The following is a 20,787-nucleotide window of genomic DNA, read 5'->3' as shown; positions in this document are numbered from 1 at the left end:
ATGCGAACCTAGAATTTAAAGATTTCAAGTGCATCAGTATCACCTAGCTAAATTTTAAATAAAAACAGTGAAAAAGGATCTTCTCTGAATTCAAACCATGATCTCAAGATGGTTCGCCTAACTTGTACTTATGTTTTTCTCTTGGGTGCACAACTAATTATATCCTAATTTTTGTTAGCTTTTCAATATATATATATATATAATTCTCGAAATTAACATGTGCACGTGCACCTCCACTTACAAGTATGAATCCACCTCTATATATGGAATAAACGTGCAATACACATTTCCAATAACTAGTAAATATGTAAACCACAAGGAGTCAATTAAAACATGAAAAAGAGAAACAACAAAAGGTCACCATTACCTGTGGGCAATATATATATACTATATAGATTATAATATAGACAAAAGAAACCCACTAGCTGTACCACTCCAATAAAGACTTCTAGATTGAATTTGACACTTGTAGTATAAAATATTACTCCCTCCGTCCCATTTTATATGTCACCTTTTTACTTTGTACTTGTATTAAGAAATGATGTAGCTTTACCCTTCTACTTTTATTTAATGTTTTCTTAAGTCAACTTTATTAATAAATGACAAGATAAATAAACTATTCTATCAAGGGTATAATAGACAAAATATGGTAATTTATGCATAAATTTTATAAGATGACAAGTATTGTGATCCAGTTATTTATGGAAAGAGATGACATATAAAATGAGACGGATGGAGTATTTATAATATAACATCATTTAAAGAAATTATTATTATTAGTAATCACTCATTAAATGTGCAATGAATAACTTTAAAAAGTTAGGCTGTTATATATAACATCTTAAAATATATAAATATGGAAAAAAAAATACACCGTTAGTGTAAAGTTAAATCTTATTCTCTCCATCTCAATTTATGTGTCATACTTAATTTTTCGTATTTTCTAAAAAGAATGTAATAATGCTTCCCTATATTTCAAAATTCTCATTTCACTTTAATGAGATGATTAATAGTCATTTGAGTCAACAGTCTATCAAAAATATTATTGTTATTATTGTTGAGATGATTAATAGTCAGACATAAAATATTCATCAACTTATTTTAAATCACAACATTTAAAAAAATAAAAATCATGTCAAATCAAACATTGCTATATAAATTGAGACAGAGAGTAAGGTAAAGAAAGTATATACCAATTAAAAATGTGGCTTTAAACGTCAGAAGTCTTTGAAGAAATAATGCAAATAGAGAAAAATAAGGATTTATCTATGGAGGATAAACATAGAAGTTCAATGGTGGTTTGTGTTACTGGTGGTTCAGGATACATAGCTTCATTTCTGGTGAAAAAACTACTTGAAAATGGCTACAAAGTTCATGCCACCCTTAGGAACTTAGGTATGTAATTCTTGATTTTACTTTTTTTTGTCAATCAATATTGAATTGTCTCGAGTCAAGGTAGGAGTAACGTCTATGTACACCCCATTCTTTCCGAACCTCACAAGTGAGACTATACTGAGTATGTTGTACGTTGTAATGAATTCTACTGTTGTTGATGTGATGGATGAGATTCTTCGCCATTAAGGCATTAACTATAAGCTAAGCCATAGATTTGATAAAAATAGTTTTGCTTGTGGAATTTGAAACTCTAGGATAGTATATCAGTGGCTATATGTGATTTGTTTTTCCTTAGAATTTTCTGTTAAAGATCCCTTATCCCTTTAATGGGCCCCTACACTAGCGGCGAAGCAAGAGGGAGGGGGCGGAAACAACGCCTTTACCTCACAAAAGTAGGGGTAAGGTCTGTGTACACTCCACCCTTCCGGACCCCACAAGTGAGATTATTCTGAGTATGTTGTTATTGTTGTTGAAATGAATTATACTGTTGATGGGGCGGAGGACGGAAGATCCCTTACCCTTTTAGTCCTACGCTAGAGGCAGAGCTAGATGGAGGAGGAAGGAAGGTTATTCATCTAAACGCCTTAGAGGGAAATCGGCTTGTATATGTAAGGTTAATTTTATGTAAATATAGTAAGTTGAACTACATAATAAAAATTTTGTCTCTGCCACAACTGTACATGACACAAATCCAAATTAGTCGGATTTGTAAATTTCAAATATCATGCAGGATGGTGTAAAAGACTCATAAATTGTGATAATTTTGTAGAGGATAAATCAAAGGTAGGCTTGTTGAAGAACTTGCCTAATGCAGAAGAAAATTTGAAGTTATTTCAAGCTGATATGTATAGACCAGAAGAATTTGAGCAAGCAATCCAAGGTTGTGAATTTGTTTGCCATGTGGCCACTACTTTTCTACGTACTGAGGGATTTCAGGTACCTATTTTTAACGTCGTTCGGGGTTAGCTTGTATGCACCTTGATAATTTCACCGACTTCTAATTGTGTTTGCACAAGTATATGTACTCCACCGAGATACTTGGTCTCCCACGGTTCTCCCTCCGTTTTCATTTGTTCGTCTTACTTTTCTTTTTAGTAATCTGTTTTAAAAAAATGTCTCTTTCCTTTTTTTTTGACAGCTTTTTAATTTTAACTTTCTACATGACACGTCTAAGATCACAATATTAAAAAGTATTTTGGTACATACTACCTATGCTTAGTTTAAGACCACGAGATTCAAAAGTCTTTTTTACTTTCTTAAATTTCGTGTCACGTCGAAACCAAACAAACAAATAGAAACAAATGGAGCATTACATTGGTTTGCTAACTAGCTTAGCTATAGTTGGAGAAGGGTGGTCAGTCAAACACTTCTCGTATGAAAATGATATTAAATCTTGAACAACCTTAACAGAATTTCTGGTTTCGCTTATGGAATTTGATTAAGTTATTTATATATATATATATTTATTTTTGTGGGATTGAATATTGTAACAGTACAAGAATCCAGTAGAAGCAGCAGTTGCATCAGTGAAGAATATTGCAATGTCTTGTATAAAGTCTGGTACTGTAAAGAGGCTTATATATACAGGCACTGTGCTTGCTGCTTCACCAATGAAGGATGATGGCAATGGCTTCAAGGATTTGATGGATGAAACATGTTGGACTCCTCTCAATGTCCATTTCCCTTTTAGTGATGATTTTGTTATGGTAAGATTTCTTTCTTATTAGTAACCGATGGCGTTGGGGTCAGTTTGCGTCTATTTAGACTATTTCTCTTGATGTTTGTTATCTTCTATGTACCAACACATGTATCATGTAACTCTGTCCACCAAGACTAACACAGACTGGACCATTTTCTTTTTGAATGGTATAGAATTATGTGGAAGCAAAGACAGCATGTGACAGAGAAATCTTGAACTTTGGCAAAGATGGATTTGAGGTTGTGAGCTTAGGTTCTGGTCTTGTTGGAGGAACAACACTCTTGTCAAATATCTCACCAGGCGTGGCTGCTATGTTGTCGGTGATAACTGGTGATGAGATTTATTACAATCAACTCAAGTTCATAGAAGAGGTTGATGGAAAAGTTCCAATTATACACATTGACGATGTTTGTGAAGCTCACATTTTCTCAATGGAAAATAATGATTCTATGAATGGTAGATTCTTGTGTGCTAGTGCATTTGTTTCTTCTGCAGAAATTGCAAGTTATTATCAACAAAACTATCCAGAGTTTCATGTCAACCAAAAGTAAGTACCTTATCTTTCATCCACACTCTTTGATGTCTGGTATCCGGTTTGGAATCCGACTAATACGGATTCTATCACACGTTGGCAGTGGCGGAGGCAGGAATTCTATCAAGGGGGTTCAAATAAAAAGAATGTTGTTGCCTGGAATCGAACCCGTGACCCAAAGCTCACATAGTCTGAATCCTGACCCCCATAAACCACTGAGCTACTCCTTTGACATATGCTCAGGGGGTTCAATTTTAAATATATACACGTACACAAAAAAAATTGATCTTATATATACAGTGTAATTTTTTTTCCGAGGGGGGTCGGACACACTATAGATCCGCCCCTGCACGTTGGTTTGGTGGTAAAGTGCTCCCTAGCAAACACAACTTCATTTTCCTAGTTTGAACCCGTGATGTTTGATTAAGTATAAAAGAGTACTTACCACCCTACCACATTGATATTGGGGGTAGTTCTTGAGTTTTCTTTGTGCATACATGGCAAACATATATGGATCGGTAACCAGCAGAACAGAGTTACCGCTCTGTTAAAATTGGAATCTATAATGATAGTGTGAAATTTCTTTATGTTGCTGGTGTATATAAGTTTAAAATGTAATCCTTCAAGTTTGTAAAAGTAGACTAAAAGTGCTTCATTTTAATATATCTGAAGGATTATTAGTTTTGCTAATAAGTTTGTTTTGAATCTTTCAATTAAACAGGTACTTGGATGATCCAAAGAGAGAAGTGAAATGGGGATCAAATAAGCTCATGGAGAAGGGTTTTGTGTACAAATATGACATGAAGAAGATATTGGATGACAATATTAGAAGTGCAAGGGAACTTGGAGTTCTCAAACTACCATCATCTACTTAATATGGGAACTTTTAATTATCATATCTGAACAATTTAAGAAACAAATGAATATTTTTAAAATTGTGGTCTAGATATGTCATAATATTTGTGTTGTTGACATTTTTTGAAACTTGTGGTATTAAATATGTCAATATATATATATGACTATATAATTTTTCATTGGAGGAAGATATAAACGTGACATTCATTAAGGTTCAGGTTGAACAGGGCCAAGAAAAAAATATTTGGAGTGAAAGTTTAGCGACATAACGCATGAGGCTCATAGGAAAATCAGACTTGATACATAAGTCATCCAAAAGAGAGGTACTTTCAAGTATCTTAGGTCTATTATCCAAGGGAACATGGAGATTGACGAGGATGTCACCCATCATATTGGTGCATGGTGAATGAAATGCATGCTTGCATTCGGACTCTTGTGATAAGAAGGTATTACCAAACTTAAGGGCAAGTTCCATAGAGTGGTGGTTAGAACAAACTTTGTTGTATGGGGCGAAGTATTGGCCAGATAATAACTCACGTTCAGGAGATGAAAGTTACGAATACGAGGATGTTGCGATGGATGTGTGAGCATACTAGAAGAGATGGGATTAGAAATGTGGATATTTGTGACGAGGTGGGAGTGGTTTCGGTGGAGGACAAGATGCGGAAAGTAAGACTGGATAGTTCAGACATGTGAAAATGAGATACACGGATGCCCCAGTACAGAGGTGTGAGACGTTGGCTATGGATGATTTCAAAAGAAGTAGAGGAAGAACAAAGAAGTATTGCAGAAAGGTGATTAGACTACACATGCACAGAGTCAACTTACCGAGGACGTGACCTTAGATAGGAATGGATTGAGGACACGGATTGCGGAGGTTAGTAGGAAGCAGAACGTTGTCTTTTTGTCTATTCATATTAGTAATCGTAGTATTGCCCCCATAGCTTCTTGTCCTTCAATTTTTGTTACTATTAGTTGCTCCTTATACCTCGATTATCGTGTTGTTTTTGTTGTAGTTCTGTTTTGTTACTATCTACTATTGTTGTTATTATTTATGTTATTATCCGTTCATTCTTCTACTTTTGTTATTTCTTGTTCGGGACTGATTTGGATTATTTTTCCTTAAATCAAGGGTCTATCGGAACAATCTCTCTACCTCTGAGGTAGGGGTATGGTCTTGTAATGACCCGATTTGTCATTTTTGGATATTTTCATAAAATTGCCATTTTGCCCCTCTCGATATTGACCCCAAGCTATTTCTGGTTGAGTTGTGAATTTTTGTAAGTTTTGAGTTTGAAAGGCTGAAGTTATTAAAAAATAATTTTTGGTGTCTTTTGGAGTTTCAAGTGTCAGAATGGAATTCCTTTAATTGCGTCAGTCCCGGAATGCGGAAATTGGTCTATGAGAGTTTTCAATATGAGGCCCTAAGTTGAAATTTATGAAATTTTAGCCTTTAGATTGACTTTGGTCAACATTCGGGATTCGGATGATCTGATAGGAATTTCGAGAGTTACATTGGATTCGAGGATGATTTTATGCCTAGATGAAGTCTTGGTTTTGTTTTGGCCTTTTTAGGCGTTATGCTAATTTCTATGACTTTCACAAGTTTTGGGTCAAGGAGACCTCAGATTTATGTTTCGACAGTTCCATTGAGTCTGTAAAGTCGAGTATAGTCAGTTTGCTTATATTGTTTGTGTGTACGGGATAATTCTGAGGGTCTTTTCGATGATTTTTGTGTTGGCTGATGGTTTTGCTTCTGCAATCCTCACATTTGTAAAGGGCCTTCACTTTTGCGATCTTCACTTTAGAAGAAAGCCACCTTGCAAAAGCGAGACTGACCTTTGGGCGGGGTTCGCTTAAGTGAACTAAGGCTCGCTTTAGCGATGATCGCTTAAGTTAAGCTCGATTCACAAAAGCGAGATCCCCTATTTTTTGGGATTCGCTTAAGCGAATCTAGGTCGCTTTTGCAACATCAGAGAGGGGTTTTTGGTCTAAAATTTCAGGGTTTAATCTCCATTCTTCATTTTGAGCTTGGTAAAACCCTTTGAGGCAATTTTGAAGAGATTTCTTGTGCTAAATCATTTGGGTAAACTTTTGTGACCCTAAAACTTCATTTTCCTTTACTTATTCATGGATTTTAACATCAAAACTTGAGATTTTGATTGGCAAATGGCAAGGTTTTTCAAGAACTTGAGTTCTAAACTAAAATGGTGATTGTGAACTGATTTTAACTCCTTTTTCAGAACGGTTTCACCAATGAGTTTCAAATGCCTTGAGTAAGGTTTTCAAGTGAAAATTTTTGGATTAACTTTCATTATCGGAATTGAGTTTTGAGTTGATTGGCCCATTTTTCAAAGAGTATGAACTGGGTATTGTTATTTCCAGAATCTTCTTGTGCTTACATGATTGAATTAGATTGTGTGGCTTTGGACATAGTTTGAAAGGGAAATTGGTTATGTGCATTGATTGTTGTACATTGTGATGATACATGGGATATAAAGTCGATGAAAAATGGTTACAACTAGTGATATTGTGCCGAAAGGAAATGGTTCCGGTTAGTGATGTGCTATAAAGCCGATGAGAAATAGTTCCGACTAGTGATGTGATATAAAACTTGTGAAAAATGGTTCCGGCTACTAATGTGATAGAAAGCCAATGAGAAATGGTTTCATCTAGTGATATGATATAAAGCCAGTGGAAAATGGTTCAGGCTAGTGATGTTATGTAAAGCCGATGGAAAATGGTTCCGACTAATGATTCTGTGCCGAAGGAAAATGGTTCCAAAAAAAGTTGATTGTTGTGATTTGATGCATTTTATACTTGTGATTGATCTACTTGTTACATGTGTTTGAACTACTCGTTACTTGTGATTGGTATACTTGATGCATGCTGGTTGTTGAGCTATGACTATTGAACTTTGTGGTTAAGCCTTGTAAATTGTGTATTGTAGCACCATTAGGTTGGCTGAGTTCTATGCAGGTTGTAGTTTGAGGAGGTTCAATTGGGATGAATCGATTTCTAGTTAGTATGTTTTATTTATCAGGTTGCTTGCTGAGTACCGTGTTGTTTGGTACTCACTCCTTGCTTCTACACTTGTGTAGGTCCCGAGCCTGGTATTGTGTGATTGCTCTTCTTCTTCTTCTCCCTTTTCTCAAGGCTTGTTGAAGGACTTGAAAGGTAGCTGCTTGTCACCCAGGCAGACCCTCTTTTTCCTTTTCATTATGGTTTGTTCTATTTGGGAAACAAAGCATTGAGACTTGTACTTTTTTTTAATTCCCGCACTTTATGTATTAGTGGCTTGTACATGTAACAACCATGTTTTGGGGTTTTAAAATAAGTTTTCCATTTTTATCTTGTTCTTGTTTCTTTTCCGCTTTTGTTTCATTTCGTTTCGTTGGGTTGAGGTTGTTTTGTCTTGGTGGGAATAGACTAGTGTCGTCACGTCTATTTTTGGATCGTGACAGGTCTGCATATACTCTACCCTCATCAAACTTCCACTTTTTAGAAACTATACTTAGTATGTTGTTGTTGATTCTTTTTGAAACATATACACTAAAGAAAGGGAAAAAAATGCCCCTCAACAGCATAACAAGTTTGCCTTTCGTCTGAATTTGGCCCTAAATATGCGCTTATCATTGTTGGATTGGCTCAAATTTGACATTCAACTGTGAGAAATAGGACAAATTTGTCCTCCGTTTGTATTTGGTCCCAATATATCCTTATCGTTGAAGAACTTGTTTGGGCTCTTCAAAAATGCCGACAAGTACATTAAATTTTTGAATGATCACATATTGGCGTGACAACATTTTTAGAGAGTCCGAGCAACATAGTTTTTGTATGTACCTTCTACACATGCTTTTCTGACCTCATTCAAATAGCCTAGTGAAGATAAATCAGTGTCCTCTATTCCTATCTGTACATTTGCATGTAGTAGCAGTACTTTGGCCTAAATGTTTGGACCACAAATTCAATAAATGTAATCCACAAGTAGAGTCTAGAGAGCGTATAGTACTATTCCTATTTGTACATTTGCATGTAGTAGTAATACTTTGGCCTAAATGTTTGGACCACAAATTCGATAGATGTAATTCCACAAGTTGAGTCTAGGGAGGTTAGTATGTATGCAGATCCAGGGGCGAAACTATGTATAGCTTAGGGGGTACCTGAACCCCTTTCGACAAAAAATTACATTGTATATATAAGGTCAAATTCTGATTTTATGAGTATGTTTATTAAAATGAACCCCCTTAACACTGAAAAGAAGAACGGCATAATGGTTAAGGGGGTTCATTGTTGGCTGGAAGGGTCTGAGTTTGATTCCCATTGCATGCAACATTTTCCACCTGTTTTAAAGGCTAAGATGGGCTCAGATTCCCAATCCAATGACACTTTTTCATTGGGTTGAATATGTAGCTTTATTTTTCATTAGTTTTCTCTTTATTCTGGTTTTATGAGTATGTTTCTTCTTTTTTTTTAATCAATTTATCCTAATTAAAATTTATTAGCCACAATTCTTTATAATTTTGTCTTTTATTCTTCTTACTATATATTGCTCATTTTGTTTCTACATAGCTCTCTTTCCATGTACTAAATTGAAGAAAGATGAACAATTATTAAATTTTAAATTGAGTTAGAAAAAATATTTATATAAAATAAAGTAAATTAAATTAATCAAAAAAAAATAATTAAAAGTCATGAATATTTTATAACAAAATCTATTTAATTGAATTTTCTTTCTTTAATTTCATAGTATTTCTTTCCTATATTTTTTCATTTTTTTCGAAAGAGATGAAAACTAAACTAATTTTATTTGATTTATTGATCTTTTGTTCTTTTTATAGATGACTAACCTAGTAAATTGAATTAAATGAACTAAAGAACGATGATACCATGTATTTGTCTTCTAAATATGCATTATAAGATTAGTAACTCAATCATTACCCCTTGTTTTTATAATAGCAAATGATTGAAAGGACACTGATTTAGAATTTTTTTAAAAAAAAATCAAAATATAATAGAATATTGTAAAACTAAAAAAAAAAAGCATATTTTTTTAAAAAAAAACTCAATGAAGCAAGATAAAAGTAGGAAGAACATAAACGCGACATGACAATACAAGTTAAAGTTAGCGGGTTAAGATTAATATTTTCTTTTTTCATCTCGGTCCGTTTTTCATCTTATAATTTTTACGTGTTCACTATTTTATACTTCAAACCCACTTTACGGAAATCTAGCTCCGCCACTATGCAGACCTTACCTCTATGGCTCTATGTACCTTCACGGGATTGATTCCCGATATATCATCAGCTCAAGTAAAGCGTAAAAATATCGGTAAGTAAAGGAAATAGTTGGTGTAGTACATACATTAAATGCAAGGTAAATATGACAGTAAACATATTTTGTCCTTTCGTACCATTTTAGTGTTACTTTCATTCAATGAAAACCAAACATGTTGTCTAAAGTCAGATACAAAATTATTGATTTGATTGAGAAAAATAAAGAAGAGAAAGCTGAATAAGGTTTTATCTATGGTGGACAAGAAGAGTAGAAGTTCAATGGTGGTTTGTGTTACTGGTGGTTCAGGATACATAGCTTCATTTCTGGTGAAAAAACTTCTTGAAAGAGGCTACAAAGTTCATGCTACATTGAGGAACTTAGGTATGTAATTCTTGATTTTTCTTTTTTTCCTATCATGTGATCTTGTATGGATGGATGAGATTCGTCTACCTTAACTAGAGGTTTCAAGTTCAGATTTCGAAAAGGGAAAATTTTCATAGAAATTAGAGTTCATTGGGAACTCTACCACCCTGATTTTGAAAAATAGTCATTGTTGTCCTAAAATTTCACTTGTGGAATTTGATTATATTTTTTTAATTACAAAGGCTACAGATTGCCTTAGAGATGACAATGGGGCGGGGAGGATGTGGGGCGGAGCGGGTTTATGGTTGTGAAGGGCGGAGCAGGTTTAAGGTTGTGCGGGACGGAGCAGGTTTAAGGTTGTGCGGGGCGGGAGGGATGTGGGGGGGGGGGGGACAGGTTGTCGGTATATGTGATTTTATGTGGGTTCAAATTTAATTTTAACTTTTTATTTGTTATAAGAGTGATAGCACATTATTTATTAAGATAATTTCTTTTAAGATAGTAAATCAAAATGGTTCAATAGAAAATAATACAATTTCTTACATTTTTTTCAATTGACCTCTAAAGAATAAATTTTAAGTCATTATCTATTAAATTAATATAACTTAATGGAAAAATGGATTTATTTTTATGAGGGCAGGGTGGAGCGGGTTGAAAATAAAAAAAAAATTGTTATGAGGGGGGATTAAAAATTTTGTGGTTAATCTCAACCCGCCCCGCCCCATTGCCATCCCTAGATATCCTATCTACCTCTCTGAGGTAGGGGTAAGTTCTACGTACACTTTATCCTCTCCAGATTGCATATATGGGATTGTTGTTGTAAAAGCTAAAAATACTTATTTATGAAAGATTTCCTAGAAATTTCTAGTTCTTGGTGTGATGGAGCTGATCTTTCCGGCCTTAACCAGAAGTGTCAGGTTCAAGCTTTAAAAATTAAAAAAAAAAAAGGTAAAATGGTGTCCACTAGCCTCTTTTCGGCCATATCTTTGAAAAATAACCATTGTCATCCTTGAGTCCTGTCTCATGTGTGGAATTTGAAACTTCAGGACAATAATTGTTTTTCAATGACGAGATGAAAAATAATTAACTATTAGTGAATTTTCCCCGGATATTTCAGATTCAAAGCACTTAGCCTTGTAGTGAGTCTTACGCCATGCAAATTTGAATTAGTCTAATCAGTAAATTCCGAATACCATATATATATATATATATATATATATATATATATATTAAATTTGTGATAATTTTGCAGAGGATAAATCAAAGGTAGACTTGTTGAAGAACTTGCCTAATGCAGAAGAAAATTTGAAGTTATTTCAAGCTGATATGTATAGACCAGAAGAATTTGAGCAAGCAATCACAGGCTGTGAGTTTGTTTTCCATGTGGCCACTCCTTGTATACATTCTGAGGGATTTCAGGTACCTAGTTTCATTTTTCAAAATAATGATGATGTTCGATCAGGTCAGCTTGTGTGCATCTCGATAATTATACCAACTTCATTATCCCAACTAGTATATGTATTCCTATTTTCATTTTAATGTTGTCGGGGACCTACTATCTCTTACTAGGAACAAAACGTATTTTTTTTTTATAATGGTGATGTTCGAATCAACTTGCTCACCTATTCTATTCCACCAAGTACCTAGTCTCCCATGGTTTTGACCTATCACATCAGTTGTTAGGCTACACTTTTTGTGCTCGTCAGGGTCGGAGCTATACTCATCAAAGGGTGATCAATTGAACACGTTTTGTTGAATATTTTTATTTTGTATACATGCATCCAAGGGTGTGACGTAACGGTCAATAAAGTGTGTGGAGCACCATGATGTCTCGATTTCAAATCCTATGGAAAAAAAGCACCTAAGAGATTTCTTCCTATCTGCCCAAGCCTTAGTGGACAGAGTTATTTGGTACCAAGGCTTGGTGATGGGCAGTTTCGTGTATGTCTGTTGGTGGGAGGTAGCAGATACTCAGTGGAATAGTCGAGGCACCAACGTCTCAAAAATTATGATACTTTATATATATATATGTCAAATATTACTACTTATTATATGCAAATACAATGTTTATTTATTTTGGTGGGATTGAACATTGTAACAGGACAAGAATCAGGTAGAAGCAGCAGTTGCATCAGTGAAGAATATCGTAATGTCTTGTATAAAGTCTGGTACTGTGAAGAGGCTTATATATACAGGCACTGTGCTTGCTGCTTCACCAATGAAGGATGATGGTAATGGCTTCAAAGATTTGATGGATGAAACATGTTGGACTCCTCTCAATGTCCACTTTCCTTTTAGCGACGATTTTGTTATGGTAAGATTTCTTTCTTATTAGTAATGATGGTGTCGGGATCAGTTTGCCTACCAACACAAGTATCATGTAACTCTGTCCACCCTAAAAAAGATGAGTCTTTCTCTATGAACTACCTAAACAAGAATTCTCGAATTCTATAAAGCTTACCAAAAAACTAAACATTTCCTTTTTTGAATAGTATAGACTTATGTGGAAGCAAAGACGGCATGTGACAGAGAAATCTTGAACTTTGGCAAAGATGGATTTGAGGTTGTGAGCTTAGGTTTTGGTCTTGTTGGAGGAACAGCACTCATGTCAAATATCTCAAGAAGCATGGCTAATATGTTGTCAGTGGTAACTGATGATGAAATTTATTACAATCAACTCAAGTTCATAGAAGAGGTTGATGGAAAAGTTCCAATTATACACATTGAAGATGCTTGTGAAGCTCACATTTTCTCAATGGAAAATAGTGATTCTATGAATGGTAGATTCTTGTGTGCTAGTGCATTTGTTTCTTCTGCAGAAATTGCAAGTTATTATCAACAAAACTATCCAGAGTTTCATATCAACCAAAAGTAAGTACCTTATATTTCATCTACACTATTTGGTGTCTGGTATCTGGTTTGGAATCCGACTAATACAGATTCTATCACACGTTGGTTTGGAGGTAAATCGCTCCCCACCAAACGTGACTTCATTTCTAGAGCTTGAATCTAAAACATATATATAGTTATGTGTGAAATTAGGTCTTAGGCTTAACTCACACTCCAAAAGTTAGCTCAAAGGAAGGAGGATTGCCCAAGTCTTATACGAAGTCAACTCATCTCATTAACCACCAATGCGGTCTTTTGTCATTATTTAACACCCCACCTCACGCCCAGTGCTTAGCATCTGGTACGTGGGCAATTTTGATTTTGGAGGCCCCTATGTGAAATGGGCCCTGCTCTGATACCATGTGAAATTAGGTTGTAGACCTAACTAACACCCCAAAAGTTAGCTCAAATGGAGGAGGATTACTCAAGTCTTAGTCCACTCATCTCATTAACCATCAATGTGAGCTTTTGTCATTCTTTAACATTAAGTATAACAGAGTACTTACAACTCCATCACAATTGATTTGAATGTAGTTCTTGAATTTTCTTTGCGCATACTTAGACATTTGAGGTTATGAATTAATAAACATTGAGTTCAACTAATATTGACGACGTAAAGAATTTTTATACTATCAGATCATTTAATATCTATTTAAAGGATTATTTTGCTAATTATTTTTTGAATTTCATTTTATATATCTTTCCATTTATAAACAGGTACTTGGATGATCCAAAGAGAGAAGTGAAATGGGGATCAAATAAGCTTATGGAGAAGGGTTTTGTGTACAAATATGAAATGAAGAAAATATTGGATGATAATATTAGAAGTGCAAGGGAAATTGGAGTTTTTAACTTACCATCATCTGCTTAATGGAACTTTTAATTTTCATATATGAAAAATATTTACTCGTATAGAGTGTTTGTAACAAATCATTTGAGTTTATCGCAAGTAATAAAATAAGGTGATAATATTTGCTAACACGCATGTCGTGTATTTATTGTTTTGATGTAAACACAGGGTGCGGATAATTTTTATGGTCCGTGTATTGTTTTTTTCTATCCTTCATAGTGTGAAAGTATGGTTAAATGACTATACATGTATATACTGAAGAATACATACAAACACCCTAATATTCTACTCCTAGCTCCAATTTGTTTGGTGATATTTCCTTATCGGTCCGTTCCGGAAAGAATGACACATTTCTACGTTAGGAAACAATTAACTTTAAACTTCACATTTTGCCGTTAATATGAAGCTTTTATAGCCACGCAAATGTTACAACATGTATAAGGTTTCAAAAGTCTTATAGCCACACAAACTGTACTAAACTAATTGGAACAGAGGAAGTAGTAAATAGAGTACTAATACATCATTTGGAAAGTCAAGCTGATTGAAGCAGTAGAATCATATGGAAACATATTACTCGCGTTCGATGATCACATCGATCCAATGATAATTTGATTACAGTAGTTGTAGTAGTGCTCCTGTAGTTTCTTCTTGTCCTTCGATTTCTATTACTACCTGTTGTTTTTTACACCCCCACTATCATCTTATTTTGTTGTAGTTACTATCATGTTGTTTTTGCTACTCCTATTACTTCTTTTTCTAGACTGCTTTGGACTATTTTTCCCTTGATCCGAGGGTCTATCGAAAATAGTTTTTCTACCTCTAAGGTAGAGGTAAGGTTTGAGTACACTATACCCTCACCAAACCCGGTGTAATCCTATAAATGGAGTCTGTGGAGGGTAGAATGTACACATGTACGCAAACCTTACTCCTATCTTTGTGGGGTTGAGAAGTTGTTTTCGATAGATCCTCGACTCATAAGAAGTGTAATCAAAAGCAGTTAAAGGCCTTAAATACTGAGTTCTTGTTTCTCTTAATTAGTATTAGAAGAATAATATAGAAAGTAAGTTGCATGTTGAATAGTAGCATTCCCTTAATCTTTCACTATGATTTAATCTATACTTGATTTGGAAGCAATTTACCAGAAATGGGAACTGGAAAATGAAAGATAATGCTATTTGTAAACATATTCTCCTTGTGAGAAATTAATCTACATCTCCATTTACATGTTTTGGAGAAAAAGAACTGGTGATCATATGATTGAAGTAAGACACATCATACCCTTAAGAGTTCGACCATTTTGTCCTCTCGACTAAGAATGTCGTACACTTGTATTTTTACAGGAGCATTCACATATGAAGAGACAGAGATCAAGACATACTTTGATTTGATGATATGAACTTTGTTTAACTTTCTGTGATTTCTTGCAGCATTTCTACCACCTTCTTCATCTTTGGTCGTTTTGCTGGTGTCATGTCAGTGCACAGCAACGCAACCTTTAGTGCTGCTAACATTTCTTTTCTCCAAGAAAATGAAATGGTGCTGAGCTTTGCATCGAGTATCTGCTCCGGTGTTTCCCCCCTTGTAGGTGCACCATGTACCCACTTAACCAAATCTATTCCTTCACCAAAAGCTTCATCAACAGGTAGTCGGGTGGTTAGGATCTCGAGCAAAACAACCCCATAGCTGTAAACATTTCCAGGAGCTGTTACTTGCATTGTATATGCATACTCTGTTTAGAAAAAAAAAACAAGTCAATTACAGATTTATAATCTCTACAAACGCGAAAAGAGAAAGATAATAGTTTCAATTTGTTTGTCATACTTAAAAAAGAATGCCTTTTTCCTTTTTTGGCAACTTTTAAATTCAAACTTTTCACGTGACATGTTTAAGACCACAAGATTAAAAGGCAGTTTGGTACATTCTACATATCTTTAGTTTAAGACACCAAGATTCAAAAGTTTTCTTTACTTTCTTAAACTTTGTGTCAAGTTAAAATCAGACAAACAAATTGAAACAGAGGGAGTATGTGTGTTCAAATGATATGTACCTGGAGGAATATATCCGAATGAACCAGCAACAGCACTAATACTTGCAGTCCCTCTAGATGGATCGAGAAGCCTAGAGATTTCAACTTCACTAACCAAAGGCCTGAAATTAGAATCAAGAAGCACATTCCCGGAAGAAATGTCAAGATGGATGATAGCAACATGATGAAGGAATGCCAATCCTTCTGCAACTCCAGTGGCAATGGCAAGTCTTGTTGGCCAGTCGGGCTTATATTCAGGTTTCTGGCTAGAGTTATGAAGATATTGAGTCAACGTTCCGTTGGCATAATATTCATGCAACAGAAGAACGACATCTTCATAGATTCCAAATCCGATAGGACGAGCAAGATTATCATGAACGAGCTTACTAAGCTTTTCAAGCTCTCTGATCATCTTACTCTGGTGATGAATTATAGTTTTGTCCATTGACTTTAGCTTCTTCACAGACAAAATCATCCCGGAAGGCATGTCTGCTTTATAGACAGTGCTGAAAGTACCAACACAAATCTTATTCGAGTCTTTCATGACTGCCTTTACAACTGCATCAAAATCAATTGCTTGCTTTAGATTGTCAACAAAGACGTTTCCCGCTAGTATGACTGGTTTGCTAGAAATTTCATCAATGGTATTTCCAGCTGCTTCCTTGGCAGCTTTCTCTTGTTTCTCCCTCATCATGAACAGCAACACAACCACTGTGACACATACAAAAACTGCCAAACCAGAACCGATAACAGCCAAAACGATTCGGTAAGAGACCTTGTGACCGTAAACGCTGTGGTCATAACCATTTAAATCCCCACAACCACCACTCAAAGGATCACCACAGAGATCTTTGTTTCCAAGAAAACTTGAATTAGGACTTTTCTGAAATGGTGCAAAAGTAGGTATTGGACCAGTGAATTGGTTGCTCGAAAAATCAACCTCTATCAAACTCTGCATGCCCTTCAATGCCGGCGGAATATTCCCAGAGAGCTGATTATCAGATACATCTAAAGAAACCAACTTGTCAAGTTTTCCTAAATCCTGAGGCAATTTTCCGTGGAGACGATTATGACTCAAATTCAACGAAATCTGCAAGTTCTTCATATGACCAATCTCAGGAGGGATACTTCCAGTAAGTTCATTACTCCCCATTTCCAACTCAAGCAACTTTACACAATTCCCTATCTCATGAGGTATCTCCCCTCGAATCGAGTTCTCCCCCAACAGCAAATATTGCAATCTGGACGTATTGCAGATATCTACCGGTATGGTACCATTGAACTTGTTGTTGCTCAAGTCAAGCTTATTGAGATTCTTGCACTTAAGAACTGATATTGGAATCTCTCCATAAAGGTTATTACCAGAAACAATCAATTCTTGCAAACTGTTAAGCTGACCAAACTCAGGAGGAATAGTTCCATTAAACTCATTTGAAGCTAAATTAAGAAGAGTGAGATTTGAGCATTTCGCGAACTCGGTGACAATTTCACCAGACAAACTATTAGTATCTGCTTCAAAATAAGTAAGACTGCTGATATTCCCAATTGATTTAGGGATACCTCCAATCAACTTGTTATTCCCAATTCTAATACTAGAAAGTCCTTTACAATTCCCAATCGAATCAGGAATCGTTCCGGTCAACTTATTCTGAGTTAGAACAAGAAATTCAAGATTCCCATTAGCACAAATGCTCTCAGGAATAGTACCTTCAAGCTGGTTTGAGTGAAGGTTCAACAAAGAAAGATCAGAGTACAATCCTAAGTTAACAGGAACACCACCACTAAATTCATTCTCATAAGCAGCAAAAACCTTAAGATTGGTCAAATTACCAATCCACATTGGGATAGAACCATTCAAGTTGTTAGTAAATATTTGAAAATCTTGCAAATTCTCTAACCCCTCAAGCTCATCAGGTATAGCTCCTGTGAGCCAGTTTTTCGAAAGGTTCAATGCCTTAAGGCTTCTGAGCTTACCTAATTCACTAGGTATTGAGTTTCCAAATTTGTTAAAAGACAAATCAAGATATTGAAGCTCAGATAAATTCCCAAATGCAAATGGAATAGAACCTTGGAAGTTATTATTAGAAAGGTCTAGCCACTTTAAACCTTTGAGCTCAGATATTAGAGTTACATTACCTTGTAATCTAAAACCAGAAAGATCAAGTCTTTCCACCATTGACCTGTTTGAGCTGCAAACAACTCCATGCCAAGAGCAGAAATCAGTTGTGTTCATCACACCCCATCCAGGTACTGATAGCTCTTTCCCAATTGCTTCCACTACATCTTGATCATGAAAAACCAACTGGGAATTCACAAGTTGGAATCTTGATAACAAACCAACTAGAAAAAGCACAGTTAACAGAAACCTCAAAAGTGTCATTCTTGAGTTTTTTTTTTTTTCAAGAAAACACCTTTTCTTCAATTTCTTCCTCCTTTTCCCTCCAAAACAACCAGATAGAACAATCAAGAATCCATTGATGAGATTAAGGGGGGTGAAAAAAGGGGTTTGCAGTGAAAAAGATCGAATCTTTGAAATGGTTATGAGGTTGTTTACAAAGAAAACACCTTTTCTTCAACTTCTTCCTCCTTTTCCCATCAAGAATCCATCACATGAAACTTTCTGCAGAATTGGAGATCATGGGGGTGGGGTGTAGAAGACAAAAGGGGGTTTAGAGTGAAAAAGATTGAGTCTTGAAATGCTCAAGAAATGTGAGGGAGTATTCCATTTGAGGAATCTTGAAAATGGAAAATAACCAAAAAGCTAGGAAGCCCTTAAATTTAGGAAATAAAATGTAGTAGACAGTAGTAGTGAGTACTATCTAAGAAGAAGCCATATCAAGAAATGAAGAAAGCCATTGTGTATAGAAGAAGAAAACAAAGAAAGAAACAAAACACTAAAAAACAGAAGGACACAGAAAACCTGGGTCTAGGCTAGAAGATAGACTAGCTGAGCTGAAACAAAATAGTACCACTACTATAGTAGTAGTATTAAGGAGTTAAAGAAACAAAAATAAAGAGCAAGGGACTAATTGTTGTTAGTACTTTTTAGATTAGATTAAGCCAGTAAAGGAAAAAAAAAATTGGATTTTCAAAGGACAAACATAGAGAAGTTTGTGGGGTAGGGGGTAGGGGATACAATGTTGATTATGTAACTGATTTTCAGGGGCCAGGTGGTTTTTTCTCTCTATTAAATGAGGGGAAAGTGTCTTGGGTATTTTTGAAAGGGAAAGGCTCCGTAATCGAACTTTGAGAAAAGGCATATTTATGTTATTCGTTAAAAGTTTGGCTCATCTGTGTTATTTTAGTTAATAGATAATGACATTGATGAGTCTTTTCTCAAACGAAAAATAGCATAAATGAGTCAACTTTTAACGAATGACATATTTGATTCTTTTTTCAAAGTTCATTACAGAAATACACACATTTTGTTTCACTTATTTTCATTATCCCCTATTACTTTAAAAATCTCTTATTTCTTTAATGTATCTGAGCCAGTATTTAATGTATTCTAGTTACATATTATGTATCCGAGCTAGTTTTTAATGTATTCGACCTACATATTAATGTATCCGAGCCGATATTTAATGTATCTGAGCTACATATTATGTATCCGAGCTAGTTTTTAATGTATCCGAGCTACATATTAATGTATTCGAGATAGTATTTAATGTATCCGAGCTTCAATTATTGTATCCAATTTTTTTAATTTTTAAGTTAATTTTTAAGGGATTAATGTAATTAGAAACTTATTAGGGATAGATTGTAATTTTTTATTAAAACTATGGGATGTATGTAATTTACGCGTATTTGAGTTTTTTCCCTTTTTGAAAAGTGGAGTTGTGAGTAGTACTACAAACTACAAAGTGATCAACTCAAATAAGTAAATCTTCTCTTAAATATCCCTATTTAAAGTTCAGTAGTTTGTCTAATTTGAATTCATATTGTTAAAGAATTACATTGCTTTTTTAAAAAAAAATTACTTTCAACTTGAAAATTTTGAATTTCGGCTCAAATTTGAATCTCTAGTTAAGATAAGAATGAAAGGATCTTGAATTTGCAATGGTGGACTCGTTGTGAAATTAAAGCACTCTCTGTCAAGAAATTCTCTATTCTAATTTGAAAGTTCTAGGTCCATGGCTCCGTGTTTGAATTCAAACATCTAATTAAGAATAAAAGGATTTGAAATTTGCCACAAGTAGACTCATTATGCGGTTAAAGTGCTTCCTACGACCCTACCAAGAAATTCTCTGTTTCAGCTTGAATTCAAACCTCTAATTAAAAATAACAAGATTTCGAATTTGTAACATGTAAACTCATTATGAGGTTAAAATGCTTTCTATGAATTAGAAAGTCTCCAACGCTGGCTCAAAAGTTCTTAGTTTCGTCTTGGATCCGGTCTAGGTGGACTGGAAGTGCATAAGTAGTAGCTAGAGTTGTTGAGTTTGACTTCTATTACAAGAAGAAAGCATCTTCAAGAAAGGAAAAAGAAATCTACGGAACCTGTGCTTATTAAGATCCAACCTCCAAACAAGAATGCAAGGATCACGTATCCGCCACAGGTAAGCTCATTACGTGGTTAAAGCGCTCTCTCCAAGAGCTACTCCATTTCAACTCAAAAGTTCTAAATTTCCAATTGAATTCAAACATCTAATTAATTCAGAATGAAAAGATTTCGGACCCATGATGAACAAACTCATCTTTAGGGTTAAAGTGACCCCTATCAAGAGATTCTCCATTCATACTCAAATTGAAACGTCAAAGTAAGAATGCAAGGATCTCATATCCGCAATGAGTAGATTCATTATATATGGAATGCAAGCGGTTCATACTAAAATATTTTTCTTTTAACTCAAAAGTTCTTAGTTACGTCTCAAATTCAAATCTTTAGTTATTAAGAATTG

General features: G+C 34.9%; 2 protein-coding genes across 5 annotated transcripts; one reads left to right on the top strand and one right to left on the bottom strand.

Annotated features, from left to right (window-relative positions):
- Nucleotides 1-1,182: 1,182 nt before the first annotated feature.
- Nucleotides 1,183-13,974, top strand: LOC125855613 (putative anthocyanidin reductase). Of its 4 annotated transcripts, none has more exons than XM_049535356.1 (5): nt 1,183-1,395; nt 2,165-2,331; nt 2,889-3,101; nt 3,268-3,641; nt 4,348-5,099. In XM_049535356.1, the coding sequence occupies exons 1-5, from the start codon at nt 1,239-1,241 to the stop codon at nt 4,499-4,501; spliced, it is 1,065 nt and encodes a 354-aa protein (XP_049391313.1). In that variant the 5' UTR covers nt 1,183-1,238; the 3' UTR covers nt 4,502-5,099. The 4 variants fall into 4 exon arrangements, with proteins under 4 accessions (XP_049391313.1, XP_049391311.1, XP_049391310.1 ...); XM_049535354.1 differs by lacking the exons at nt 2,165-2,331; nt 2,889-3,101; nt 3,268-3,641; nt 4,348-5,099 and adding exons at nt 11,374-11,540; nt 12,223-12,435; nt 12,619-12,992; nt 13,728-13,974 and having other exon boundaries at nt 1,188-1,395; XM_049535353.1 differs by lacking the exon at nt 4,348-5,099 and adding an exon at nt 13,728-13,919 and having other exon boundaries at nt 1,188-1,395.
- Nucleotides 13,975-15,070: 1,096 nt separating this feature from the next.
- Nucleotides 15,071-18,875, bottom strand: LOC125855016 (leucine-rich repeat receptor-like tyrosine-protein kinase PXC3). Its single transcript, XM_049534644.1, has 2 exons — nt 15,908-18,875; nt 15,071-15,589 (listed from the first exon to the last, which is right to left on the bottom strand). Exons 1-2 carry the CDS (start codon nt 18,264-18,266, stop codon nt 15,264-15,266), a joined length of 2,685 nt encoding a protein of 894 aa, XP_049390601.1. The 5' UTR covers nt 18,267-18,875; the 3' UTR covers nt 15,071-15,263.
- Nucleotides 18,876-20,787: the final 1,912 nt, after the last annotated feature.

Source organism: Solanum stenotomum, chromosome 2 (genome assembly GCF_019186545.1).
Source record: "Solanum stenotomum isolate F172 chromosome 2, ASM1918654v1, whole genome shotgun sequence".
NCBI lineage: Eukaryota > Viridiplantae > Streptophyta > Magnoliopsida > Solanales > Solanaceae > Solanum > Solanum stenotomum.
Note: the sequence above shows the minus strand (reverse complement) of the source record. Positions and strands in the feature narration are given on the sequence as shown.